Here is a 26,212-nt window from a genome sequence, read left to right as displayed (position 1 = left end):
GACCCCCCCCCCCCCGCCCCCGAATGGTAGCCACGCCAGCAAGAGAGATTCTTTTAACCCCAACCTTTGCTCCCACATTGAGTCAAACCCAGAATCCAAGAAGTACTACTAGAGCCACCTAAATAATTCAACTAGACGTCCGTTCGCGAGCAGGAGATGATGAATTACCGTACCCTAACCAAACACCTGAATCCTCGCTCTTGTTATCTTTGGAGATCATGTAATTGTAGTTTGGAATTCATCTCTTGAGATAGCACAACTAGAAACTAAGAAGAAGATATTACCTAGAGGCGACACTGACAGCACAAACGTCATGTCAAACCGGATAGACCATCATGTGTGCAATGTACCACTAAGGTACGGTGTTGTTTGTTCCCTTTTAAATTTTCCTTCGGTACACGATGTGCAGACTTGGCAACAGTAGGAGCCACCAAGGCACCAACAGCAAACAAATGCGGGCACTCACATGCACAAAAGCCTTGGAACTCGCGACAAGTCCTAAGGAACGGACTCTGACGAGCGAACAGCACATGCTGCATTTGCAGAGGCCCGGGTTTTGTCTCCGTCCCCATCCAGGTTCATTTGATCGTTCCCGATCGACTCCAACTCCATGATGGGGCCGGCTGTTTGACGGTCACACTAGCTAGCAATCACCACTACTGAAACATCCAGAAACAATGGTGCCCCCATCTATCAGTAGGAACAATCTTTACCGAGGCACGTGAAAGCTAGCAGCAGTTCTGCCTGCCTGTTCATCATCGCGGTTCGATCACCAAGCAAAATCTGACCTTGTTGCCTGTGATCTCTCCAACGATCGACGACAATCCACGCTCGCTGTAGCAGCTTCAGATCATCTTCGTCGACCTCGATCGCCTTCAGAGACGCATGGGGGCCAGATGCAGGCGCCCCAGCGATGAGAACCCGTAGAAAGTAGCGGCAGCAATCATGGAGGAAGCAAACAGCAGCCGTGGGCCTGTCGCCTGTGGCAGGCATCCATGCATCAAAGTGTGGAGCTCTTACTGTGAGGCCAAGGTGCACTGGCAGCAAGCGTATGCAGTTTCAGTCATGGAGAGCAAAGCGGCGGCAGTAAAACTACTAAAGCACACACTGATGAACGATCATGAGGTGCCAATGCAAAGAGGCCGTTAACCTGATCAAAGCTAGCGTTATCATAAGCTTATTGGGGAATCTAAGGAGCTCCCAAAGCTTGTGTGCAAAAAGTGCATTTTGCCACCTACCTTGCTAGCCATTGGTGTCAGCAATGATCCATTTGTTCTTGTTCAGTACCCCAATGTTGGTACCAAACTAAAGCACTTTTGGATCAGGCGAGCGTAAGGTCTCTGGCTGCAGGCTGTAATTAGCATAGCAGGTGACGGTGAAACCTAGGATGGATCAAAGACCGGCCACTGAAGACTGATGAACCTCCATGCATGCATGGCCCAGTGGCCACTCTTCGTTCTGTTCCACTGATCGATCTGACCTGGTTCTGAACAAGATTCGATCAACCCCCGCATTGGGCCTGTTGCTGTGCAGGCTTTTCCGGACGACGCTCTTGGACGAGGTGGCTCTCATCAGCATGCATCAGTAGCAGCAACCGATGCTGTCACTTCCTAGCTAGCTAGCTCCTGCCCCTGCGGAACAGTGGAAAAACTTGCAGACGGATTGATGGATGTGACACTGGGTGGGGGCGGCTGCAGCTACCAGCTAGAGGTAGGTGCGGGAGAGCATCATGCCGCTGAAGAACGGATCTCACTTTCTTGTGTGGGGGACGACGTACGGCTTGGCGTACGAGAGGTGGAGGAGACGCGCGCGTGGGTATCTCGGAATGGCCGAAAGTCGGCTGTCGTCGAGCGAGCTCGATCGGTTCTGATTTTATTCAGCTGCGCAGCCAGGCGCATGGACATGTTCTTGTGAACCATGCACACTGATATCCTAGTATCCTGGCCCAGAAGTTCTTGCTGCTGCTGACACTGATTTGTTTATTGGTGAATATTCATGCCACATTCTGTGATGCAGCACAGATGTATATACTCTAATAAACTATGCATATATATATGTAATTGTAACCAACAGGCAGCACCGAAAGGAAGCAAATTTGCGCAAGCCAATAACCCTTAGAATCGGCCATTCTTGGATTTACTACAATGACAGGAAGCATCAGGAGCATGGAACTAGCTAGTTCCTAACTCTGTCCCTTGTTTCCCAATTCTAAGAGCCCCTTTGGTAGAGCTTTTGGAACGGCTCCTGCGATGGCTTCAAACAAAGATGTACCAAATAGGTATTTTGCACATACATATGAAGCATCTCGTGAAGCCCTTTCATTTATTTTGCACTGCGCCGGAGGAGCCCGAAATACCGGCTCCGACCGACTCCAAACCCAAGTCCATATGAACTGCTACACAAATACCCCAAACTTTGCAATGTGTACGCTAAAATTACCACCGCAGCCTAATCTTTTTCTCTAGATCATCATGAGAATATGTCTGCTTCGTGTAGTTAATAACGAATCTTCTGTTGGTTCCTATGGTACAATTAGTTAACAAATATTTTTATTTATTTTATATGATCTAAAATTGAAAACTGAGTTCAAACACACAATTCAGATGAACAAGCAAGTCAAATAGCTAGGGGCATATTGGATATATGACCTCTTCAATCCATTCATGGAAAATAGGAAGAAACTGTTTTGCCGAACGTTTATCAAAATGACTTCAGCTCTATCAGAGAAGTTGTTTCACCAAAGGGGCTGCAGGGCCTGTTTGGATGGGGTGGCTAAACTTTAGTCACCCTCTTTTAGTCCCTTTTTAGTCTCTAGGAAGCCGGACTAAGAGCACTTAAAGGTATTAGTCCTTTAGTCCCCAAGAGGGGGTGACTAAAGGGGACTAAAGTGATATTTTTCCACATCCTACCCCTCCACAACCCTATCCGAGACTGCCGATTCTATTTAATCCTAGATTGCTTATTCTATGCATTAAATAGAGGCAACATGGCCTTTGTATAGTTAATTTAATGATATTAGTCCCTAGGGACTAAAGGGATCCAAACAAGCTCTTAATCCTTTAGTCCCAAGGGGGTTGCTAAAGGGGACTAAAGTGATCTTTTTCCACCTGCAGCGGCCCCTCCCCAACCCTATCCGAGACTGCTGGCTCGGTGCATTAAAGAGGGGCAACATGGTCTTTATACAGTTGATTTAATAATCTTTAGTCCCTCAATCCAAACAGGATAGGGACTAAAGTTACTCTAGTAATAACTAAAGGGATCAAAACATGCCCTAAGTCCCAACTCCACGAGCCACGGGCCAGGCCGACTATCCTCGATCTCCTTGACATGGTTTGCTACTAGTCTACTGTACTACCGAATAATCTAAAAATATTGAACTACTGAAGGTCTAGAAACGATGCTGCCCTAGTTTCCGAGCCTCCAGCGAGAATCTTTATGAGACAAGAGAAAGCACTGTCTTTTCGACGATGTGTCGCCACTCACCAAGCAAAACCAGATCGATGCTGCTGCGGCATCATCTTCATCGATCTTGATAGTGGAGTGTACGGGACCAGCTACTAGAATCCACAGAAAGAGAGGAGCAAAACCTGCGGCGATGATGCAGGGGGCTAAATGTTTGTGGGGTGCTTCAATGCCTGAGCTTGAGATGCACTGAAAAGTATGAAGATACAGAGCAAAGTGACAGTAAACTAAAGCATGCGTTATTTAGGTACCAAAAAATTAATTAGCCTATCGAAAATGTTGCATGACATCCACAGTGTTAGATTGGTGGGCTAAAATGGTTAAACGAAATAGGTCTAGTGTACTTTAAAGGTAGAACCCCCTGCTTAACCAGCTTGTAGAAGTATGTTGGAGCCCTTTTCTGGCCTGTCTCTGCGTAATGGCATATGTGTGATCCTATTTGTCATGCATCCTGGTGATTTTTACCGTAACTATCCTTAGCCCCCGTCAGAAAAAAATTAAATGCCGGGTCATTGTACAAGCATGCACTACCTAGTCTCGATGACATATAGCATGCATCCACCCTTCAAGTACTGTGTGTGTTAACATGTTGGTGTGACCGTTACTTCCGGTGTACCGCAACTGACGACCTCGCAATATTCAGAACGAGTCTATGGTCCCATGGATTGCATGTATCTGTTAGCAATTGTGGGTGCTCTCACCACCGCTCATGTAAACATCGTATTGCCTATTTATAGGCTCATGTGAATTAATAAACATGAGAGTGCATTTGCTAGCAGCTTTCATGGTAACCAAAGCATCTCGACTCTAAATCTCTGATGATGGTGCAGTTATCTCCTGCAGCTTTTAATCCAGGCCACATCATCAGCCTCGTGCTCTTGATCAGCCTCGCCACACAATCTCACTGCTACATTACAAACCAGTGGAAGAAGATTCAAGACCTTCACCGACAACAAATTCAGCTCTGTTGTCTTCCTTGAAGCCGAGCTCCATATTCTTTGACATGGTGCTCTTAAAATAGCCGCACAGCCACCAGCGGCGGAGAGATCACCTTGTTGATCGAAGAGCGCGTAGCTCAGCTTCAAGGTGGACGGCACAGCTAGGTTTGTTGTCGGTGAAGAAGTCTTAAATCCTTTTTCAGATGCTACGGGCCGTTGTGTTCCTCCACACGACCATGTCATGAAGGTTTTAGGAGAGTAGCATAGAGACTAAATAGTTCCTCTTAGACCCAGATTGGATCGTCATGGGGAGGCCTGTTGCCATTGGTTGTAGATTGACATGGGCACAATCTTTAAGATCGCAACATAACAACAGATCATTTGGCTCCACAGCAAATAGTAAAACAAAAAAACAACACAATTAACCAAAAAGATCCTGACCACATTTTTTTAGATTAAGAAAAATATCCGGCCTCAGCTTTCACTGGGTGAGAGCTTGGAGCCAAGATCTTGACCACATAAGTTTGGGCATGGCAGTATCCCAACAAAAGAAAAACAGAATTGATGACAAAATAAAAATTCCAGCTAGCTAATATTTTGAAATTTCGTGTTTGCACCCTCCTTTTTTTCCCTTTTAAACCTTTGTTCTGCGTAATGGCATATGTGATCCTATTTGTCATGCATCCTGGTGATTTTTTTACTGTAACTACCCTTAGCCCATCAGGCGAAAAAATGACGGGTCAATGTACAAGCATGCACTACCTAGTCTCAATGACATATAGCATGCATCCACCCTTCAAGTACTGTGTGTGTTAACATGTTGGTGTGACCATTTCTCCCGATGTACCGCAAGTGACGACCTCTCAATGTTTAGAACGAGTCTATGGTCCCATGGATAGCATGCATGTCGTATCTGTTAGCAATTATGGGTGCTCTCACCACCGCTCATGTAAACATCGTATTGCCTATTTATAGGCTCATGTGAATCAATAAACATGAGTGCATTTGCTACCTTTCATGGTAACCAAAGCATCTCGACTCTGAATATCTGATGATGGTGCATTATCTCCTGCAGCTTTCAATCCAGCCCACATCATCAGCCTCGTGCTCTTGATCAGCCTCACCACACAATCTCACTGCTACATTACAAACCAGTGGAAGAAGATTCAAGACTTCTTCACCAACAACAAACCCAACTCTGCTGTCTTCCTTGAAGCCGAGCTCCACAGTCTTTGACATGGTGATCTTATAGTAGCCGCACTGCCACCAGCGGCAGAGAGATCACCTTGTTGATCGAAGAGCCTGTAGTTCAGCTTCAAGGTGGACGGCACGGCTAGGTTTGTTGTCGGTGAAGAAGTCTTAAATCCTTTTTCAGATGCTACGAGCTGTTGTGTTCCTCCACACAACCATGTCATGAAGGTCTTAGGGGAGAGTTTGGAGCTAAGGTTTTGACCACATAAGTTTGGGTGTAGGAGTATCCCAACAAAAGAAAAAACACAACTGATGACAAAATAAAAATTCCAGCTAGGTAATATTTTGAAATTTCGTATTCGCACCTCTTCTTTTTTTTTTCTTTTAAACCTTTGTCTCTCAGGCTCTTATCTATTTTGTGTGGAAGATGGTCAGCTTACATATCACACAACCTAATAGCCCACCAGGGTTAATTATTACATCTCATCAACAATAGAGCACAAAGGAGTAAGATATTATTTCCTTTTGTTTCATTGTTTTATCTTTTATTCCAATCTCTATATTTGACAATAATGTTTATTGGGTTTAATGTGGCTGATCTAGTACCCGAGTCTTATGGGTTTAATGTGGCTGATCTTTTCAGTGTAGGCCGATTGTTATTACCATAATAATATACCTAATGCGCTGTAACAACTATAATTAAAAATGTTTAAACGTAGGATGGAGGAAAAAGGCCACTAAAGGTTTCCTAAGGTCAGAGAAAAAGTAGGAAAAATTTGGGCCTGCGACACCGAAAGATGCGTGTTCTAGAAATTTCTCAACAAACTGTCTCAGTACACTTTAATGCCTATGAAAGATGTCGCTGTTCAGATATATACCATTCCGGCTTTTCAATGTATATGTCAAAAATTTTACACCAAAAAACATCACATCAAATGTATGGACACATGCATGGAGTACTAAATGAAATCTATTTACAAAACTTTTTGCACGGATGTGCTGTAAATCGCGAGACGAATTCAATGAGCCCACCTAATCTATGATTTGCAACAGTAACCATCCGCTAATTATATATTAATCATGGATTAATTACTATCATTAGATTCGTCTCGCGATTTACAACCCATCTGTGTAAAAAGTTTTATAAATAGACTTCATTTAGTACTTCAAATTAGTAAGATTCCGTTCCAAAAAAAATTTAGGAGAGACGGTGAACTGGTGATGAGTGAACTGGTGATGAGTGAACTCAGAATAAGTTTGTATAGTCCTAAGAAAGTTTTTTTTTTTGCGATAATCAGGCCCATTGTTCAGGAAGCCCCATGGATTGATAGTTTGCAAGGCTGAAATCAGGCCCATCCATGAATCCCCAGCCCAATACCACCTGCTTCCTTCCTGTTTCCTACTTCTCTCTCTGCATGATTGAACCTGCGATTCCATTTGTCTATCTTGGCGATTCTGTTTCATACTTTTTTAAATCTGCCCGTCAGTGTACAAGAATCCACAATGACTCTACCGTGCACAAGGCACAGTACACTCCTTCCACTCATGGCTGGGAGCTAGCCAGGGGCGGAGGCAGCACTGGGTGGTCTATCTAGAGGGGCTGGAGCCCCCAGACCCAAAAAAAAAATCATGGATCCCCTCCTAAGCCTCATCCCATTTTTTAGAAGAAAGGAGGAAGAAGAAGAGGAAGAAAAAAGAGCGAGGAAGAAGAAATCAGCCCCTCCCTTAATAAATTCTGGATCCGCCACTGCCTGTAGCTGAGATTGAGGTTGCATGCATGTACGCAAGTATCTGTGGCTTGGGCGCAATCTTTTAAGATCGAAACATAACACCGAAACATTTTTAGCCCAATAGCAAGCACAGGCAAAATTACAACTCCAGATACACATTATCAGTTCAGGTTTCTGATGAAAAGCAAGCAGAACTCTTTATTGATATGCACATAGTTTGCTGCTTTTGATCGAGGCCCACTCTGGTTGGCAATTAAGCAAGCAAGCTAAGCTAGTAGGAGTTGAAGTTTTTCTTGCGTAGCTTGAGCTCGTCGGAGAGCTTCCTAGCGAAGCGCTCGAGAGCCTGCTCGTTGGTGCCCTCGCCGGAGACAGGCTCGTAAACCCCCGTGTCGATGTTCACCCTCGCCACCGGCTTCTTGAGGAGCTCCCTTCCGATCCCGATCAGCGCCTCCATGTTCTTCTTGGTCGCGATGTCCACTGACGATGTGTGTCCTACTAGCGAATCATCCTACAAACAAACGTATGTCTATTAGATTAACCACAACCGCTGCTACGAAAACAACTTTTAGGGATGAGTAGAAACGTATTTTTAGAGGCGGACGCGATATCTGCTCCTAGTTTTCACCGCTACAAATACTATTTCCAGAAGTGGGTAATGCGACCGTCCCAAAAAAAAATGGATTTTGTAGAGACGGACAGCAGAGCAACCCGCCCCCTACAAATCAAATAAGAAACAAAAAAAATCTAGGGCCGTGTGCTTCGACGCCATGCCGTCGCGACGAAGGCCGGGCCCACGCCCCGCCGGCCGCCGCACGCACCGCTGCACTAGGCCGCGCCGCGCCAGGCCGCCGCCGTCGCCGCCATGCGAGCCAGAGGCCGGGACCGCGCACCGCGCCGCTGCCACCATGCGTGACGAAGGCCGGGTCCGCGCTCGCCATGCACCGCCACGCCCGGTCGTGCCGCGCCAGACCGCGGACCGCGCCGTTGCCATCGTGCGCGCATGAGGCCGGGCCCGCACTGCACCCCACCGGCGCCACAGGTCCTCCGTGCACTCCGCCTCCTCGCCACCTCCTGTAGCAGCGGACCGCAGCCCCCGCGCGCAAGTGCCGCTCGCAGGCGCCGCCGGAGGCCGGGCCCCTAGCTGCCAGGTGCTCTGGATAAGTGAGAGAGATAGAGGAGAAAGATGAGGGAGGATGCGTGAGAGACAGAGAAGAGAGATGGGAATAAGGGAGAGGTTGCCACCGAGCCAGAAGTAGATAAGGTGCCTTATGCCACCGCTTGAAATTTTTTTACCCCGCTCACACGTTTCAAATTTCACCCTGCTCTATTTGTAGCAACGGGTTACATTTTCGCCCGTCTCAGAAAAAATTGGGGTGTTGCTACTAATCGTTTTTTTAGTAGGAAACCTTGACTGTATGAGCTGAAAAGAAAAAACTTCAAGTTTTTGATATGGTTGCGAGTATTGTACCTGGATGCGGAGGTAGTTCTTCTCGCACCGAAGGGCCTCGAAGAGCACTTGGGATGTCGACCATGTCGGCGCTGGCATGAGTGAAGATGTCGATGAGCGGGGTGAAGCCACCGTTGTAGAGCCACCGGAGCAGGCCCCACTTGGCGCACTTGGGGGCGGTGTACTTCTCGGCCTGCTTGGGCGACCCGGTGCCGATGGAGACGATGAGGAAGTTGCCGTACTCCACGGGCCTGAAGGCCGGGTTGTGGCGGAGCACCTCCTTGGTGAGCATGGACATGGCGACCATGGTGGGGTTGTTGGCGGCGACGCCCCCGTCGACGAGGTGGAACTCCCGGCCGCCGGGCTTCTCGCCCTCGGTCCTGAAGAAGTGCGCCGGGAAGTAGGTCGGCGCCGCCGCCGTGCTGATGCAGATGTCGGAGAGGTGCGCGTTCTTGAGGGGCTCGTGCACCGCCTCATACGTCGAGAAGATGACCGGCTGCAGGGACTTGACGTCGAACGCCGGCACCACGACGTTGGTCACCGTGTCCGCGATCCTCACGTCGTGCGTCAGGCTCTTGATCTTGTCGTGCAGGAAGGCGCCGTCGTACTTGGGCCCTCTCATCAGGCTCAGCAGGTTCGCCGCCGGCTTCAGGAACCCGATCCTGCAGCACACAGTTGCTTCCATTATTACCATCATCAATGATACTTCTGATCAACCTTGCAGCAGCTGGTACGATTTCACTATCACTGTGTGATTCATGCAGCATGTGGCGCACCAGGACCAAAAGGCTAAAAGCAGCGTGTGGAAAGTGAAATGTTTGGTAGTGGCAGACACCAGATGGAGAATGGCATCATTCATACTTTCTTTGTGGGAAGATCTTGGGCCCGTTGTCGAGGTAGAACTGGCTGATGTCCCTGGCGGCGAAGAGCGGCCGCTTCTTCTCGTCCGGCGCCGCCAGCATCGCCGTGACCAGCGCGCCGGTGCTCGTCCCGGCGATCACGTCGAAGTAGTCGGCGATCCTGGCCTCTGGCCCGTCCAGCTCCTGCACCGCCCAACGGTAAGCAAGCGATGCTGCCACCAATCAATGGTAAGCAAAGCGTTGCTGCCACCAATCACGTACCTGGAGCTTGGCCTCAAGGCAGGCGATGATGGTGGCCGGGATGAGGCCGCGGATGCCGCCGCCGTCGATGCTCAGCACGGTGATCAGCCTCCCCTGCGACGGCGGCGGGGCCAGCACCGCCGTGCCATTGCTGTCCATGGTGAACTGATCTTGGTAGCAGCCTCTTACGTTGGATTGGAGTGAGCTGAAGTGGCAGTTGGGGTATTTTTGAGCCTGGGTAACCTTTCAAGAATATATGCACTAGTAGGCCAAAGATAAGGCTTGGCTTAGCTTGTATGATACATTTCCAGTGACGCCATTCGAGAGGGCCTACTTACTCGCCAAGATCCTGGAAGAACCTATTCCACTGGAATATAATGAGGTCAGATCCGGATACGGATAAGAAAAGCTGACACCAACAGCTTATGATGATCGCTTTTTGGTGCAGGGTGGTCTCCATTTTGCTTGGTAATTGTCGTTGCCTTTTGCCTTTAGAAATACTTATTTCATCTTCAGATTATGGGGCATGTGTTCAACCATTCAAGCTGGCTCCATTAAAAACACGAGGATCATACCAGAGATCCAATAGCTTTGGCAACGAGCACTACCGGAAACCGAGGGTATGCCGTATGCCACAGGGTTTGTCGAGTGCCAAACATCGGGCACTCGGCAAACAGGACCTTTACTGAGTGCCGGCTCTTAGGCACTCAGCAAACTAGGGGCACATGGTATATATCCTTTTTGCCATGTGCCGGCACTCAGCAAAGAGGTGCTACTCGGGATACCCCCTCTTTGCCGAGTGCCTTTTGCTAGTGCCAGACTTGCAGCACTCGGCAAAGCATGCCGGATTATACATGACCGTGTTACACTTCTAGGATCGACACAGTGCATAAATTGAGTGGGATTCCTTTTCTTTTCTTTACATCAAGTGCAAAAATCTCTAGTTCTATTGCATAAGCGGTATATAAAGGAACACAGTGAGAGAGTAGAGAGAGACCATCACCACCAGCGCTTGAGCTCGATCCGGCGGCCATCTCTGGTTCGCTGATGACGATCTGCTCTAGGGCAGCGACGAGTGGCGCAGTGGCGTCGTGAGCGTAACTTCGAAGTCGAGGGCGATGGCAGCGACGCCGGTGGATCAGCGTCGATGGCGGCGGCGGTGAGGCTTCCCGCTGCTCCAGCGCACCCTCTAGATCGGCTAGGGTTTAGAATGTGGGAGAGGGTACTGGCGGCGGGACGAACTTCGTTACCCGTGCACCGGCCCCTTCACCCCTCTTTATTTAGCGCTGTGCAGTGGGGGCCCACCAACCATTAAGGTTGGGCGCCCCCGATCAGGGCGCAAATCACTTATCAAGTTTCTTTGAAGCGAAGGAACAAATAAAACATCTTTTAATACAAGCATGAAACCATTAACTAGCTCGATGGAGACATCGCCAACAGCTTCAACATCTGCTTGTACTCTTTGCGTAGTCCTTGTCGAACGGAATCCCTGTAAAGAATTTGCAACATGCACAGTTGCACCAGAATCAATCCACCAAGTAGATTTAGAAAACTTTAAATACAGGGATTCATTAACAAATGAAATTACATTCTCACCATTCTTTGCCATTATCATCTTTAAATAAGCGGGACAATCTGCTTTACGATGCCCCTTGTCAAAGCAGTGGAAGCACTCATCTTGTGCTGGAGTGCGCTGTTGCTGACGCTGTTGCTGATACTTCTGTGGCATAGGGGCTTTGTCTTTAGCTTTAGAGGAGGAAGCAGCATGGAAAGGCCTTTTCTTGTTATTATGCACAAAATTGACAGACCCACCATTCTGTTTCTTGAGTCTATCTTCCTCTTGTGCACATATGGCAATTGCCTTTTCCATGTTCCACTTCTCTGGCTGTGAGTTATAGTTTACAACGAATGTTGCAAACTCTTTTGGCAGAGAGGCGAACACCAGGTGCACCATAAACTCTTCCTTGAGATCCAAGTTCATTGGTTTGAGCTTGGAGTTCAAGGCGCACATCCCCATGATATGATCTCTTATGGTACCGGCATTGCCATAGTACCTCTTTGTCACCAACTGCTCTATGATGTGTGTGGCATATGCCTTTGAAGAACCAGTAAACTGGTTCTTTATCTTTTCAAGGTACTCTGCAGCTGAATCACACTCTCCAATTGAACCCAGAATGTTAGGATCAATTGTGTTTTTTATCACTGCCACACATTTCTTGTTGGCATTATTCCACTTTATCTTTTGAAGATCATAATCCATCTTTATGGGAGCATAGTCCCTTTGCTTTTCCTGCCACTCAGCATCAGTGTCAGATTCCCCTCTCACTGGAGCCGGTGGCTCAGTGGGCTTTGGAGTGGTGATCATCTCATCCACCTCTCCACAGACGAAAGCAAGATCAACCTTCTTGATCCATTCGCCATAGTTGTCTCCTTTTAGAGTCAGGATGTGACTGATGAATCCCATCAAGTTCATCCCTGCTGAAAATTTCAAAAAAATAGTGAGAACATAATAACAACAATTGTATGTAATAATTCCAACGTTGGTCAAAAATAGAACATACAACTGTTTATGCAATTAAATCTTCTAGGATCGAAATTAAATTCTCCCCCTTGATCTCACTTTGTTCTTTTAACTTTATACTTTAACTTGAAACTTTTTCCTTTAGTTGTTCCATCACAGATTAATGAATAGAGCATGCTTTATCGTCACGGTCCAAGACCGATGGACTCAACAGCTACCATACACATCACTGTTTTGAAACAAATTCTTTATCTTTTGGGCCCTTTTGTTTTCTAGAAATCACAGGCTTTCCCTTAAACCCATGCCGGCTATGTGTTCCATGAACACATTGGGTGGTAAGCCTTTAGTGAGCGGATCCGCAAGCATTTTCATTGTACTTATATGCTCGAGTGTAATAGAGTGATTCTGGATTTTCTCCTTCACAACATAAAACTTTATGTCAATGTGTTTGGCAGCACCACTTGACTTATTGTTGTGAGCATAAAACACTGCTGGTTCATTATCGCAGTACATTCTGAGTGGTCTTTGAATGCTGTCTACCACTCTTAAACCGGGTATGAGTTTCTTTAACCATTCAACCTGCCCCGAGGCCTCATAACATGCCACAAATTCAGCGTACATCGTCGATGATGCAGTGACGCTTTGTTTGGAGCTTTTCCACGATATAGCTCCTCCTGCGAGTGTGAACACATAACCGGACGTGGACTTTCGGTCATCAATGTCCCCCGCAAAATCCGCATCTGAGTACCCTTCTATCTCTAGGGAATCGGATTTTCTGTATGTTAGCATGAGGCCTTTTGTGTCTTGCACATAACGTAATGCTTTCTTTACCATGATCCAGTGTGTCTGTCCTAGATTACTTTGATATCTGCAAAGTATCCCGGTAACAAATGCTAAGTCAGGGCGTGTACAAACTTGAGCATACTGTAGGCTTCCGACAGCTGAAGCATATGGAACCGCTTTCATTTGATCGATCTCATACTGGTTCCTGGGACATTGAAATTTCCCAAATCTATCACCCTTGACTATTGGAGCAGGTGAAGGCTTGCACATATGCATACTGTATTTTTTTAGAATCTTTTCTAAGTATGCCTTTTGTGACAGTCCTAATACCCCCTTTGTTCTATCTCGGTGAATTTCAATTCCCAAAACAAATGAAGCTTCACCGAGATCTTTCATATCAAAGTTTGAGGACAAGAATTTCTTTGTCTCCAGTAGCAGACCAACATCACTACTCGCAAGTAGAATGTCATCCACATATAGGATCAGGAAAATAAATTTTCCACTTCTGAGCTTTGCATAAATGCAATTGTCCTCCTCATTTTCTTTAAACCCAAATTTTCTTATGGTTTCATCAAACTTTAAATACCACTGCCTAGAGGCTTGCTTTAATCCATAAATGGATTTCTTTAAGCGACACCCCATATGTTCTTTTCCTTTCACGACAAAACCTTTTGGTTGTGCCATGTAAACATTTTCATACAAATCCCCGTTAAGGAATGCCGTCTTTACATCCATCTGATGTAACTCTAAGTCATAATGTGCCACCAATGCCATTATAATCCTGAATGAATCTTTACACGAAACCGGAGAAAAAGTTTCGTTATAGTCTATCCCTTCTCTTTGCGTAAAGCCTTTTGCCACGAGTCGTGCTTTGAACCTTTCTACATTCCCTTTGGAGTCATGTTTTATCTTGTAAACCCATTTACAGCCTACTGTTTTGGCTCCTTTAGGAATTTTCTCTAAGTCCCAAACACCATTGGAACTCATTGATTTCATCTCATCCTTCATAGCTTCCAGCCATTTAGATGAGTGAATACTTCTCATGGCTTTTTCATATGAAGTGGGATCACCCTCCATATGAACCTCTTCTGTATTATAAACTTCATAATCGCTAGAAATAGCCGACCTTCTTTCTCTTTGTGACCTTCTAAGGGCCACTGCTTGTGGCACATTATGTGCCTCAACTTCTAGCACATTTTCCATAGGGGGCTATAGCTCCTCCTCCTCATGTCCAATCGCGGGTCCAGGCGGTTCCTGGATGACAGGTTCCAAACCTTCGCTCACTGTTGGTATGGGTGGAGTTGCGACAGGTGTTGACACCGTAATAACTGGAATAGTTGGCGCAGCAACAACCGAAGAAGGTACTGGAGTCACTATTTCAGAAACTTTTGGTGCAGCATCAACATGTAGTGAGAAAAATGGCTCTTGAATAATAGGAGTAGGCACATACACCCGCTTCTCCTCAAGGTCTATTTCTCTAGGTACCATGCTCCCCCTGATCATTTCACTTTCTAGAAAGACAGCATGTCTCGTTTCTACAAACTTTGTATGTCTGTCTGGGCAGTAGAAACGAAAACCTTTCGACTTTTCAGGATAGCCTATAAAATGGCAGCTTACAGTTTTGGGATCCAGTTTTCCAAGATTTGGATTAAACACTTTAGCCTCAGCTGGGCTCCCCCATACCCGTAGGTGAGTCAGTGAGGGTTCTCTTCCTGTCCATAGCTCATACGGCGTTTTGGGCACCGATTTACTTGGCACTCTGTTGAGAATATGGATGACGGTTTTTAACGCCTCCATCCATAGACTCAATGGCAATGTGAAATAACTCATCATACTGCGCACCATATCCATTAGTGTACGGTTGCGCCTTTCAGCTACTCCATTTTGCTGAGGCTCCCCCGGTGTAGAGTATTGGGCAACTATACCATTTTTCTGTAAAAACCTCGCAAAAGGTCCAGGAACTTGTCCATAAGGGGTATGTCGACCGTAGTACTCCCCTCCACGGTCTGATCTTACTATTTTAATTCTTTTGTCAAGCTGATTTTCAACCTCAGCTTTGAATATTTTAAATTTATCCAATGCTTAAGACCTTTCTTTAATTGTATAAATGTAACCATAGCGGGAGTAATCGTCTGTGAATGTTATGAACGAATCATAGCCATCCACACTTTTCACAGGAAACGGTCCACATATATCAGTGTGAATTATTTCTAACGTTCCTGCACTTCGTTTGGCACCCTTTTTAATTTGCTTTACAAATTTTCCTTTAATGCATTCGACGCATTGTTCAAGATCAGAGAACTCTAATTGTGGAAGAATTTCACTCTTCACTAATCTTTCAATTCCCCCCTCGAAATATGGCCTAAACGACAGTGCCATAATTTCGATGAAGTATCTTGAGTTCTCTTTCTTTTCTTTGTTTCTTTCTCTGACAAGGATTCTTTCTCCGACGTGCTGATGCAGATGTCGGAGAGGTGCGCGTTCTTGAGCGGGTCGGCCTTGGCCTCGTAGGTGGTGAAGATCACCGGCTGCAGGTACTTGACGTCGAAGGCCGGCACCACGATGCTGGTCACCGTGTCCGCGACCCTCATGTCGCGCGTCAGGCTCTTGATCTTGTCGTGCAGGAAGGCGCCGTCGTACTTGGGGCCCCTCATCAGGCTCAGCAGGTTCGCCACCGGCTTCAGGAACCCCATCCTCCTGCAGCACATCGATCACTGTTGTTAATTTGGTAATGGCAGACACCACTGAAATAAACATGGCATGATGCATTCTTCAGACTTTCTCTGGGGGAAGATCTTGGGGCCGTTCTCCAGGTAGAAGGTGGTGAGGTCCTTGGCGGCGAAGATGGGGCGCTTGTTCTCGTCCGGCGCCGCCAGCATCGACGTGAGCAAGGCGCCAGCATCCGAGCGTCCGGGCCGTCCAGCTCCTGCAATGATCGATCAAATAACGACGTGCAACGACCAGAACTTTCAAAGACTTAATTATGAGCAAAAAACTTTTGAAGCAAAAAAGCTTTGTGCTTTACTGCTTATTATATATATGGTATGTACCTGGAGCTTGGCCTCGAGGCAGGCGATGATGGTGGCCGGGATGAGCCCCCGGATGCCGCCGCCGTCGATGCTGAGCACGGTGATGAGCCGCCCCTGGGACGGCGGTGGCTGCGGCACCTCGGCGGCGGCGTCCGTGCCGTTGCTGGCCATGGCGAGTAGCTAGCTCTAGCAGCCCGGCCCGGCCCTTGGATCTTGTGTGCCCAATCTGAAGGTAACGGCGATTTATAAACCCAGAGCGGGCCGCTTCTCGCAGCATCTATCACTGGATCTCAGCTTCTCTTTCTCTCTCCGATCCCTTGCACATGTTCATTCCAGGTTGGCCGTGATCCCGGAACAGATGAGTTGATTTCAGATAAAAATGTTAAGAGCTGTCTGAGCTTGATTGAATGGATCCAGGTGTGCATCACATGCTATTTTGAAAATATTTGCAGATACTTTGATGGAGACTGCAAATATTTTCACTTTGATAGAACCATTTGATGAATGGATCCAGGTGTGCATCACATGCTATGACGAACTTACGTGAAAACATGTGGAACTAGGTAGAGGGAGGTGAGAGTGAGTGTGTTGTGTCTTAGTTGTACCGTGTAATCGTTAAAAAAAACAAACCCGGATATCATTTTGTAAATAAATACTACTAAAAAATCGTTTTGCAGTAGTAACACCATATTTTTTTAGGAGTAGTTCAAAAAATAACACGTTCCTATAAATGGAGCGGGATTACTATAGCTTTTGACCCATCCTTGAAAATGTATTTTTACCCGCCCCTACAAATGAGCTCCATTTTCAGGGGCGGGTGATGGCGTTACCCGCCCTTAAAAAGTTTGAACTTTGGGATTATAGTTTTTTCTTGAAAACATAGTACAAGCGGAAAAGCGAAAATATTAGGGTTCATCCATGCGTCGGAACATTCCGCCAACCCACAGTACACAAGAAGAGTGAAAATGCTAAGATCTGACCATACGTTGGAAAATCCTCCTCTGGCCACATCCTTGCTCAAGCTCACAATACAGATGTAGAAGTAAAATGTTAGGATCCGAACATACGTCCGATAATCTTCCTTCGGTCACACCCGCCCTACACCGTTAAAACAACAGGGGTCAGGCACATGATTTTGCCACAGCAGAGGACCATTCAAACAATTCAGGCCCATAGCTGCTGCTAGTGCATTAGCCTTGGTGAAGTGGCGCCTCCTTTGGACTTGTCGGTGGAGTTGCTTGAGGTGAAGACGATGAACCGTCGGCTTCGACTTTTGGATCTACTAGTTCCGGCTTCCTTGATCATGCTTCTCGTCTCCTTTGCCTGTAATTTTTTTCTGGATCATCCACAAAATTTTCGGGTTTGTTGGAGAGGCTCCCGTCCATCTCTGGGTTAGTGAAAAGAAAAATATATACCAGATCTAAAAGATGAATATACAAGATCTAAAACATAAAAGAAAAATAAAGCAAACTCTAGATTAGATTGATTTTCGTGGAATAGACCCGTTTTTTTAGTTAGCTCAGAAAAATAAGAGATCTAAAAAGGTCAAAAAGAAAAATCAAGAAAAAGAAATATTTACGAATGCAGGTAAGATTGGATCTTAAATCGATGGTTTCCCGGCAACGGCGCCAGAAAAACTTGTTGACGCTCCTTAGCGCCCCCGATTTGTATACCGTAAGCGCACGGTTCGTGTAGCTTTTCCCTTAGAGTATTCCCCCAAGGTTTATCAATCCACAGAACCAAAGATACAAGAAACAATCTACTAGCATAGAGATTCCTTTGTGTTGAGATGGTGAAAACGAATCTAATCTACTAAAAATGACAAACACCGAAGGTAGCAAGAGAAAGTTAGAGATAACCAATCTAGATCACCTAGATCATGCATATGTTGTAGTTCCAGCTAGATGTAGTGAAGTAAGATAGATGTGAATCTCAATGAAAAGCATCTTTAAACTCAAAATCTCCAATCCGATCCCTCGATACCCCACCTACTCAGTGGCAACGCCCTGTCACGACGCCGCCCCTTTGGACGAAAGTACCCTGAAGCAAGTCGAACCCCCTTTGGTAGTTCCGCCATGAACCTCTAGCCACCATGACTACAAGATCATGCTAAGCGATCTATCTCGATAATAGATCTAGGATGAAGCAAACCCAAAGAAAAAAACGAAATCGAAAGAGAGAACATGGTCGCTAAACATTCGGAATCACAAATAACTTCACCATGAATGATTGTACATCACAAGATCACAACCGGGGCCCTACCTTGATCTTGATGATCCTAGCTCCAGAACTCCGACGTGGTCTTCCTTGCAAGGTTCCCACGTCGGTTAGGGCAAACCCTAGACAACTAGCACGACCCTCGGCTCTCCGAGAGGTGTCCCTCTATCTTCTATGCTCCTTGGCGTCGTCTCCCGAATTGATCTCTGTGTGAACCTTGGGGAGGGGTCTTTAAATAGCCTCAGGGAACCCTAGGTCCAAGGGGAGGCCGAACCACCTCAAAAAGGGGCTGAGCCGGCCGGCCTAATGGACCCAGGCCGGCCGGCCTGGCCCATTTCTTCGCCGCCTCGTGTCCTCCTTTCTCCCCAAGTCTCCTGGAGTCTTCTAGAGTTCATGCCTTTCACGATTGCACCCCATTAGACGTCGTTATCTTCGAGATTTCTTCGAGGAAAAGGATAGGATGAAAAATCCTTCCTTAAATCTCTCTTTGCTTTGCTTAGCCCCGAAGTATCTTGATCTTATCTTGTGGGCTTTGTCCTTTGAGCTTTATTGGAGGGTGGATGTGCACGAACGGACCTCTAATCATCATGGCCTTCGGTCCTTTGTTCGGGCTTTGGCCTTCGTTTTTCTTCGTGTCATCGTGTGATCGTGGGTCTCGTCATTTCATGCTCCAAAACTGGTCAAAAACCTGCAAAAACGAAGTACCTCCAAAATATAGGTGCAAACGTGAAAACGACCAATAATTGGGCCGAGGTTAGGATGGTTAGTGATTTTGATATTAAATTCATGCCATTATCAAAGTTAAACAGGGGATAAAATGGATACTTAAGGAGCGCCAACACACGCCACCGGTCAGACCGGTCACTCCGACCGGTCAGACCGGTCCCACCCAGACCAAAACCTAGACTTCCTTGGCGTGGCGAAAATCGCCCACAAATTCTTAAACCCTTATAGGCACTAGTCCAGGGATACATTTGGATGTTTTTGACCAGAGGGAACCACCTAAAAACATCTAGAACTAGAGATCGACCATCACAAGCTAAAATACCTTGGGTGAGTGTTTCCCCCGCGAAGAACTTGGATCCCCCGCTCCCCAGGGAGAGAATCGTGGAGAAGAAACTCCCCCACGCCGGTTTGATCCTTCCTTGGCCTTGGAATCAAGTGGAAAGGGAGGATTTGTGACTTAAGGTTTGGGTGAGAGGGGAGGGAGAGGGAGTTCGGGCTCGAGTTGGCTCTGGTGAGGGTGAGGGAGTTGGTGGGGAGGAAAAGAGAGAGTGATCTAAATGTTGTGGGCCCAACCAGTTGAACCCAGTTCAACCGGTCAGACCGGTAGCTCTGACCGGTCAGACCGGTCCGACCCAAACTGACAGGAAAAATTTTGGGTTTAGTGATTTGTCGTGTGAGTTGAACTAATGACCATGGTTAACTTAATTACCGAGGATTAAAACCTGGGTGTTACACTATTTTTGTCCTTCCGTTTGTCTCGATTTTTCTAGGATGGATGCAGTGCATTGTCTTTTATCCGTCTAGTATTTTCTAGACTGCTTCTCGTGAGATGTTAGGCGAGAGGACGTCGGTTGCAAGTTCCAATATTTTTATGATGAAATTTGATGCGTCGTTCATACTGTATCTATATAATCTAATGGATTAAGAGCATCTCGAAGAGTCTTTCGAAATTTCACACTCTAAATCATTATTTAGAGAGTCATGTACATAAAAATCGCTCTCTATACATCTTCACTCTCTAACAGCTTTTCTATATCTTGTTTACACTCTAGAGAGTCATTTTCGCTATCTATCTTTAGCTAGCGAGAAATCCTAAATAGGTTGGATAACCACTTAGAGAAGCTCTTGGAAGCTATTTTTCCATCAAAATCTCTATTTCTAATAATTAAGATTGATATAGAGAATCTCTTAGAATTGCTCTCAAGTTGGTGGCGCCGCGGCCCGCATGTTCCCCTGGGGCCTCCCCTTCGGCGCCGCTAGCGGACACTCCACCATGCAGCATAGCCCCGGTCCTCTTCCGCTGCTCTGCCCGCAGGTCTGCCGCTCCTCCACGGTGCAGCCCCTCCTTCGTCGCTCCTCGTGCGGGTCCGCCGCTCCTCCACAGTGCAGCCCCTCGGTCGCCGCTCCTACGCCGCGGGTGTGCCGCTCCGCCGCTTCTCGCGAAATGGATTTCAAAATGGAAACCACTAGATGCGGTTTGGGGTAGGATGGGATAACGGGCGGGAGGGAGGGAGCAGGAGACGCCCAGGTGTGTGCCTACTGGGCTAACCGGTCGTGCGGTCGCGCAGGAGCGCGGCCGGTTTGGGGATAGATTTAAAGAAATATATTGGGGGCTAAATGAGCTTTACGTTAAGTGGGCCATATTCCTGCGCAGCCGGTTTGGGGATAGATTTAAAGAAATGTATTGGGGGCTAAATGAGCCTTACGTTAAGTGGGCCATATTTATAATGTTAGGTGTTTCACCACGTCAACCGATTCAATCTAGCATACATGTTCATTTTGTACATCTCAATTTGATCTAAAATTATAATAGTACTAGCATAGTGCCCGTACGTTGCTCCGGATATTATAAATTTTACCCAAATCTACATGAGACCACCAATCTTTTGCTCTTTCACTTCATGTACAAGTCGTGCCGTGACCGCGCGAAGTATTGATTGTCTAGATTCCGATTGAGATTCAGATTAATTTGATGGGGTTCTGATTAGGATTCCAACTAATTTGTCCGAGTTCCCTTTAGGATTCTGATTGACTGATTAAGGAATCATTGCTTGCTTCAGAAATAGTACGGATAGTACTGATTTGATTTCTGTATGTGTTTAAAATTCAAATTTTGTATGTGTTTCAAATTCAAATCACAAATGAAATAAGGTTTTTTTATTTGTGAAAATATTAACAGAGGCAGTCAAACATAAAGCGACCGCCTCAGTTAAAAGAGTTAATAGAGGCGGTTGGATTATAGAAACCACCTTTTGTTAATCATTAACAGAGGTGGTTGCATTATGACAACTGCCTCTATTAATAGGCATTAACAGAGGTGGTTGCCCGACCGCCTCAGTAAATGCTCGATTAACAGTAACGATAAGTCTGAGACATTTGCTATGTCCGCCTCAGAAAATCAATTTTGACTGCTTCAGTTATGTTTACTATAGTAGTGTCATTTTATATATATCTACGCTCCATCATCCTAATTATTTAAGGATCATGTTCCACTCTTCGAACCAATTGTCTCAAAAAGGTATATCCTCCTCTGATCTGAGAACATAAAAAATGGAATTAGTCCCATCTCATTAAAGACCGAAGAAATTTTCTTGACTTTTGCATATAAGTAGTTTACCGGACAAATTGACAAGTCTGGCATTCCTAGCCAACCAAGCAAAGTTGGTGGTTTCTTGATCATGATTAGCTAAAATGAAAGTTCCACTAGAGTGTTTCCACGTGGTAGAACTTCCTCAGTTAACAAAAGATTTTCATGAGAATGATCCTGAGCTGCCATCCACGCACGAATACTCTCATTTAAAAGAATATTTTTGATGTTGAAAGTCTCAAATTCTAGATCTTCCGCTGCACGGATTAACTGGGAAATGAAGTCATAGGCACGTAGGTTCAGAGCCAGGCCAACTACGCCAATATCACTCGTCCATAAACCGGTGACAGGTACAAATAGCATCAAGAAATGTAACCAACGTTTATTGGAAAAATCAACACCAAAGATTTGGGACCAAAAGCGATCGACGTCCCACATTTCTCGTACCAATGTACCGAAAACTTTGTGATTATGCGTGCGCTGCTGGAATCCTGGGGCACTGGTTCACCGAGACGCTCCTGAAGCGAATGATAAGCCAACTATCTATCCTATGAAGCGTACAATTCTAGTCTTTTTCAAACAGATTAGTAGTGGTGTGAAAAGACTCCCATACCGTCATTTGTTTGTCATATGCGGTTAGCTTTTGTATGCAAATCAAATTTTACCACTTAATTAATTAAGCAGGTAGTTGAGATTGAGCCTCTAGAATTGCCATCTTTGCAGAAATACGCAGAAACGAACTTTTCATTGGACAGAGGGAGTAGTGTTTTCATCCTTTTTCCATGATTTTCATTGTGAACGGTTTTACCTAATAAAAGGCATGCAAGAGAGACATACATATACATGTTTCTTGTCTACTTAGTTAACCAAAACATTCATGTGCGTGTAGATATTTCGAGTCCTCGATCAAGAGAAAGAGAAAGGTATGTGGTGGAAGCAGATGAAATCGTCGACCCATCGTCCCCGTCCTCCGTCGACAAGTCGCCGTGGGCATGTTCCTCCAGGACACAGATCTCCCCACATCCACAGTGCGGACCAACCGCTGGTAGGACCGGCAGCTCCGATTTCGCGCCCCGCAAAACGTCCATGGCTTCCGAAATGGACGGCCGCTGGCTCCGGTCACGGTCCGCGCACCAGAGGCCAGTGACGAGCACCCGCTCCATCTGCCGCTCGACGAACGCGCCACCCAGCCTTCCGTCCGCCGCGTCGACGATAGCGTTGCCGTCATACATGCGGCGGACTTGGTTCAGCAGTTCTTTCCTTGGCTGCCCTGCCCCTGAAGAGGTCGGCTGGCGGCCGCTGGCGATCTCAAGGAGCACGACGCCGAAGCTGTAGACGTCCGACTCGGCGCCGCGCCTCTGGTCGCCGATGAACTCTGGGTCTATATATCCCAAGGTCCCCGCGACGACCTGTGTTGTGCGCGGCTCGGCTCCGTGATCGACGAGCCTCGCTAGGCCGAAGTCGCCGAGCTTGGCGTTGCCGGACGAGTCGAGCAGCACGTTGCTCGGCTTGATGTCACCGTGCACCACGCACTGGTCGGACCCCGTGTGGAGGTAGAGTACGGCGGCGCCCAGGTCAAGCGCGATCTTGTACCTGCCCAGGGAGCCAAATGAATCCCGCAGGTGCAGAATTTTGTAGATGAACAACGAATCACAAAATTTCACTCGAGGAAATGGTAAAAAAGTTAAACGGAGTTACTATTACTACCTCTCGGGCCATGTTAGAAGCCTGTCAGGATCATGAAGCTGCTTATGAAGGTTGCCACCTGGCACGAGCTCGTAGACAAGCAAGAGCCCTTTGTGGCCATCGGACCAGCCAACGAGCTGGACTACGTTGCGATGGTGGAGCTGGCTCATGACCAGGACCTCGGCCTCGAACTCCCTCCTCCCTTGCTCCGGCGATCCGGCCGCTGAGAACGTCTTGACCGCGACATGGCGGTCCTGGTCGCCGAGGTGCCCGCGGTACACCGAACCGAACCCGCCTCGCCCGATCCTCTTACGCTCCGCGAAATTGCTCGTCGCCGCGGCGAGCGTGCCGTAGCTGTACCGTCGAGGCCCAGCTGGTGGCCGGAGTAAGCCAGGTCGTCGGGCTGCTGGCCTGTCCAGATCCCTGTCGTCGTCATCCTCTGGATCCGCAGCTGCGCCGGAGATCTCACTCTCCCCTCGTCGCTTCCTGTGCACGCACCGCACGAGCAGTCCGGCAACTGCGACGGAGCAGAGCAAGACGAGCAGCGCGGCGCCGGCGACCACGACGATTACTGCACCACTACACTCAATCCGATCATGCAGCAAACTCGCCTTCCGACGGTAAAAACACAGTGGTTTCCTTGCTTTAGGCGAGGCGCTGCCGCTCTTGCTGTTCCTTCTAGGAGCGAGAGGTGGCTCCTGCTGGCGCTGACGCGTCGGCTCCGTGGCGTTCCCGTTAGAATCCACGGAAGCTCTGCCCTGTCTGTCCGCGTGGCTTGTGGGATTGTTGCTGGAAAGGTCCATGACAAAGAGGTCGCTGACGCCGCCGCTTTTGTTCTTAGGAAGCTTGCTCGGACTGAAGCTGCTTCCAGTGTCCGGCCAACTGAACTTGGCCTTGCTCCATGACGGGGGCGGTGATCGGTCGAAGAAGCTCACGGATGGGGCGGCGTCTTCTTTTGCGGTAGTGGACGTTGAGTTGACATTGACAACGCCGTCGTGATGGACATGAGATGCAGGGAGTGGCCGGCCGAGAGTGGCGTCGGAGGGCGCAGGTGTGCTGGGGGCGAGGAGGCCATGGTGTTGGCAGCAGGCGCTGAACAAGAAGAGGGCGACAAGACGGGCACCAAAGCTCGAGGCGGCCATGGCGCTGTTGGTTTGATTATATTGGAGGAGCTCAACTGACATATTTGTAGCGTGTAGAACCTGGAAGGAGGAGAAATAATAATAAAAAAAAGTGACTCGTCGGAGAAAGCAGACTTGGCTCCAAGTAAGGTGAGTCACTGCCGTATGAGAAGTGCAATGCAAGCTTCACCAATCACCACACGTCAAATTAAGACCATTTGCGCTTTGCGCGTTTTGCGAAGGGCGCGACACCAACTTGCACGTTCACACGATCACACCAGGCAGGGCATTCTAGAGTTCAAATTTTATACTCAAATGTAAGACATTCTAGATTCAAAGTGGATCAAATTATTTTAATTATACATCGTTTTCATGTCTTTCCCAATAGAAAAACATGCATGCAACTATGTAGGGGAAGGTACATGTGGAGAAGGTGCATTGGAAAGAGAATGATACTTTAATTAGTACATATTTAAGTACTTAAATAGAGTCCCAATGCTAAATAATTAGGGATAGGAGTGTCTTTTTTCAATCTTCATAATCTGTTGAAAATAATCCTAAAATAATTTATATTTCAGGACGGAGAGAGTACAACTTCCGGCTAAATCCTTGTGGACGTACTACAAGGGTTCCTGGAACCCACCCATTCAAATTTTTTATTTCTACTTCTCGAGACAGTTGTTGGCAACCAATTGTCATCGGCGTGTGAATCAGTGAGACTGATGTGCACAAACTGGTCAGTATTGTTGGTTCTTAAATAGTATAAACTATAAACTAGTGAGGTGATCCGTGCATTTGCGCGGCTAGTAGTGATATTTAAATATATCTTGCATTATTTTTCTAATTATTATTCATAAACTCAAATCTTTCTCATCACATGCAACTTGCTTCAGTAATCAAGAGTGCTTCTTCTCTGTTGCTAGTGCAGTATTGTCTCCTTTTGCCTACATATTTCTTTTGTCAGTGATATGGCCGCATGGCAAGTGCACAGTCCTAATTCTGTCACGACTGCTTATCTTCTCGATCTTAGCTACTACCATTCACTAGTAGTAGTAACATGTTTCTTATCTGACAGCCCATGCAGTAATGCTTCTCACTGCTCAGTTCAATTGACTCAGTTGTTATTTTGTTAGCTTTCCTATTTTATAATCCTCTAGGTCGTCTGTTGCTACTATGTTTAATTCTATCATCTGTTGCATGGCGTCTAGCCTCAATGGCCTAGTTTCTGTTGGGGAACAATCGATCCAAGCTTCTTGCTTTTTGGAAGCCAACAAATCTCCATAGTGTAGAGTATAAGATTCTGTTCAGAATTTCAGCAACCTATGTTCATGCTCAAGCCTGATGAACTTACTATACCGCTTATGGCCTTGTTTATTTTGACTAATCTTATTATAACTAATTGTAGGCTCTTTTGGAGCCTCCATATCAAACCACCTAGGATCCTAGGTGGATACTTTAAAATATAAAAAAATTCTATAAATTCTTACAAAAATTAGAACCATCTAGCCATTAATCCAACAACTCTAATTGTAATAACCATCGCATTTGTTATCTTTCCTAACAAATTACCCACCTCTGCCATTATAAAAATAGACTAAAGTAACCCCTAATCTTTATGTAAATTACCCATCTATGTCATTATAAAAATAATACAAATACCCTCCTAAATTTATA

The 26,212-nt window shown here is 46.7% G+C and overlaps 2 protein-coding genes across 3 annotated transcripts; both read right to left on the bottom strand.

The window, feature by feature from the left end:
* Nucleotides 1–7,385: 7,385 nt before the first annotated feature.
* LOC120685957 (patatin-like protein 3) lies at nt 7,386–16,372 on the bottom strand. 2 transcript variants are annotated; one of them, XM_039968107.1, is made up of 5 exons: nt 16,223–16,372; nt 9,630–9,811; nt 8,790–9,430; nt 8,140–8,474; nt 7,386–7,829 (listed from the first exon to the last, which is right to left on the bottom strand). In XM_039968107.1, exons 1-5 carry the CDS (start codon nt 16,370–16,372, stop codon nt 7,593–7,595), a joined length of 1,545 nt encoding a protein of 514 aa, XP_039824041.1. In that variant the 3' UTR covers nt 7,386–7,592. The 2 variants fall into 2 exon arrangements, with proteins under 2 accessions (XP_039824041.1, XP_039824042.1); XM_039968108.1 differs by lacking the exon at nt 16,223–16,372 and adding an exon at nt 9,890–10,218.
* Nucleotides 16,373–22,495: 6,123 nt separating this feature from the next.
* On the bottom strand, nt 22,496–24,707 carry LOC120684440 (L-type lectin-domain containing receptor kinase IX.1-like). Its single transcript, XM_039966302.1, has 2 exons — nt 23,439–24,707; nt 22,496–23,324 (listed from the first exon to the last, which is right to left on the bottom strand). The coding sequence occupies exons 1-2, from the start codon at nt 24,599–24,601 to the stop codon at nt 22,607–22,609; spliced, it is 1,881 nt and encodes a 626-aa protein (XP_039822236.1). The 5' UTR covers nt 24,602–24,707; the 3' UTR covers nt 22,496–22,606.
* Between the last annotated feature and the right edge of the window lie 1,505 nt (nt 24,708–26,212).

This window comes from Panicum virgatum, chromosome 8N (assembly GCF_016808335.1).
Source record: "Panicum virgatum strain AP13 chromosome 8N, P.virgatum_v5, whole genome shotgun sequence".
NCBI lineage: Eukaryota > Viridiplantae > Streptophyta > Magnoliopsida > Poales > Poaceae > Panicum > Panicum virgatum.
This window is presented reverse-complemented; position numbering and strand designations above follow the sequence as displayed.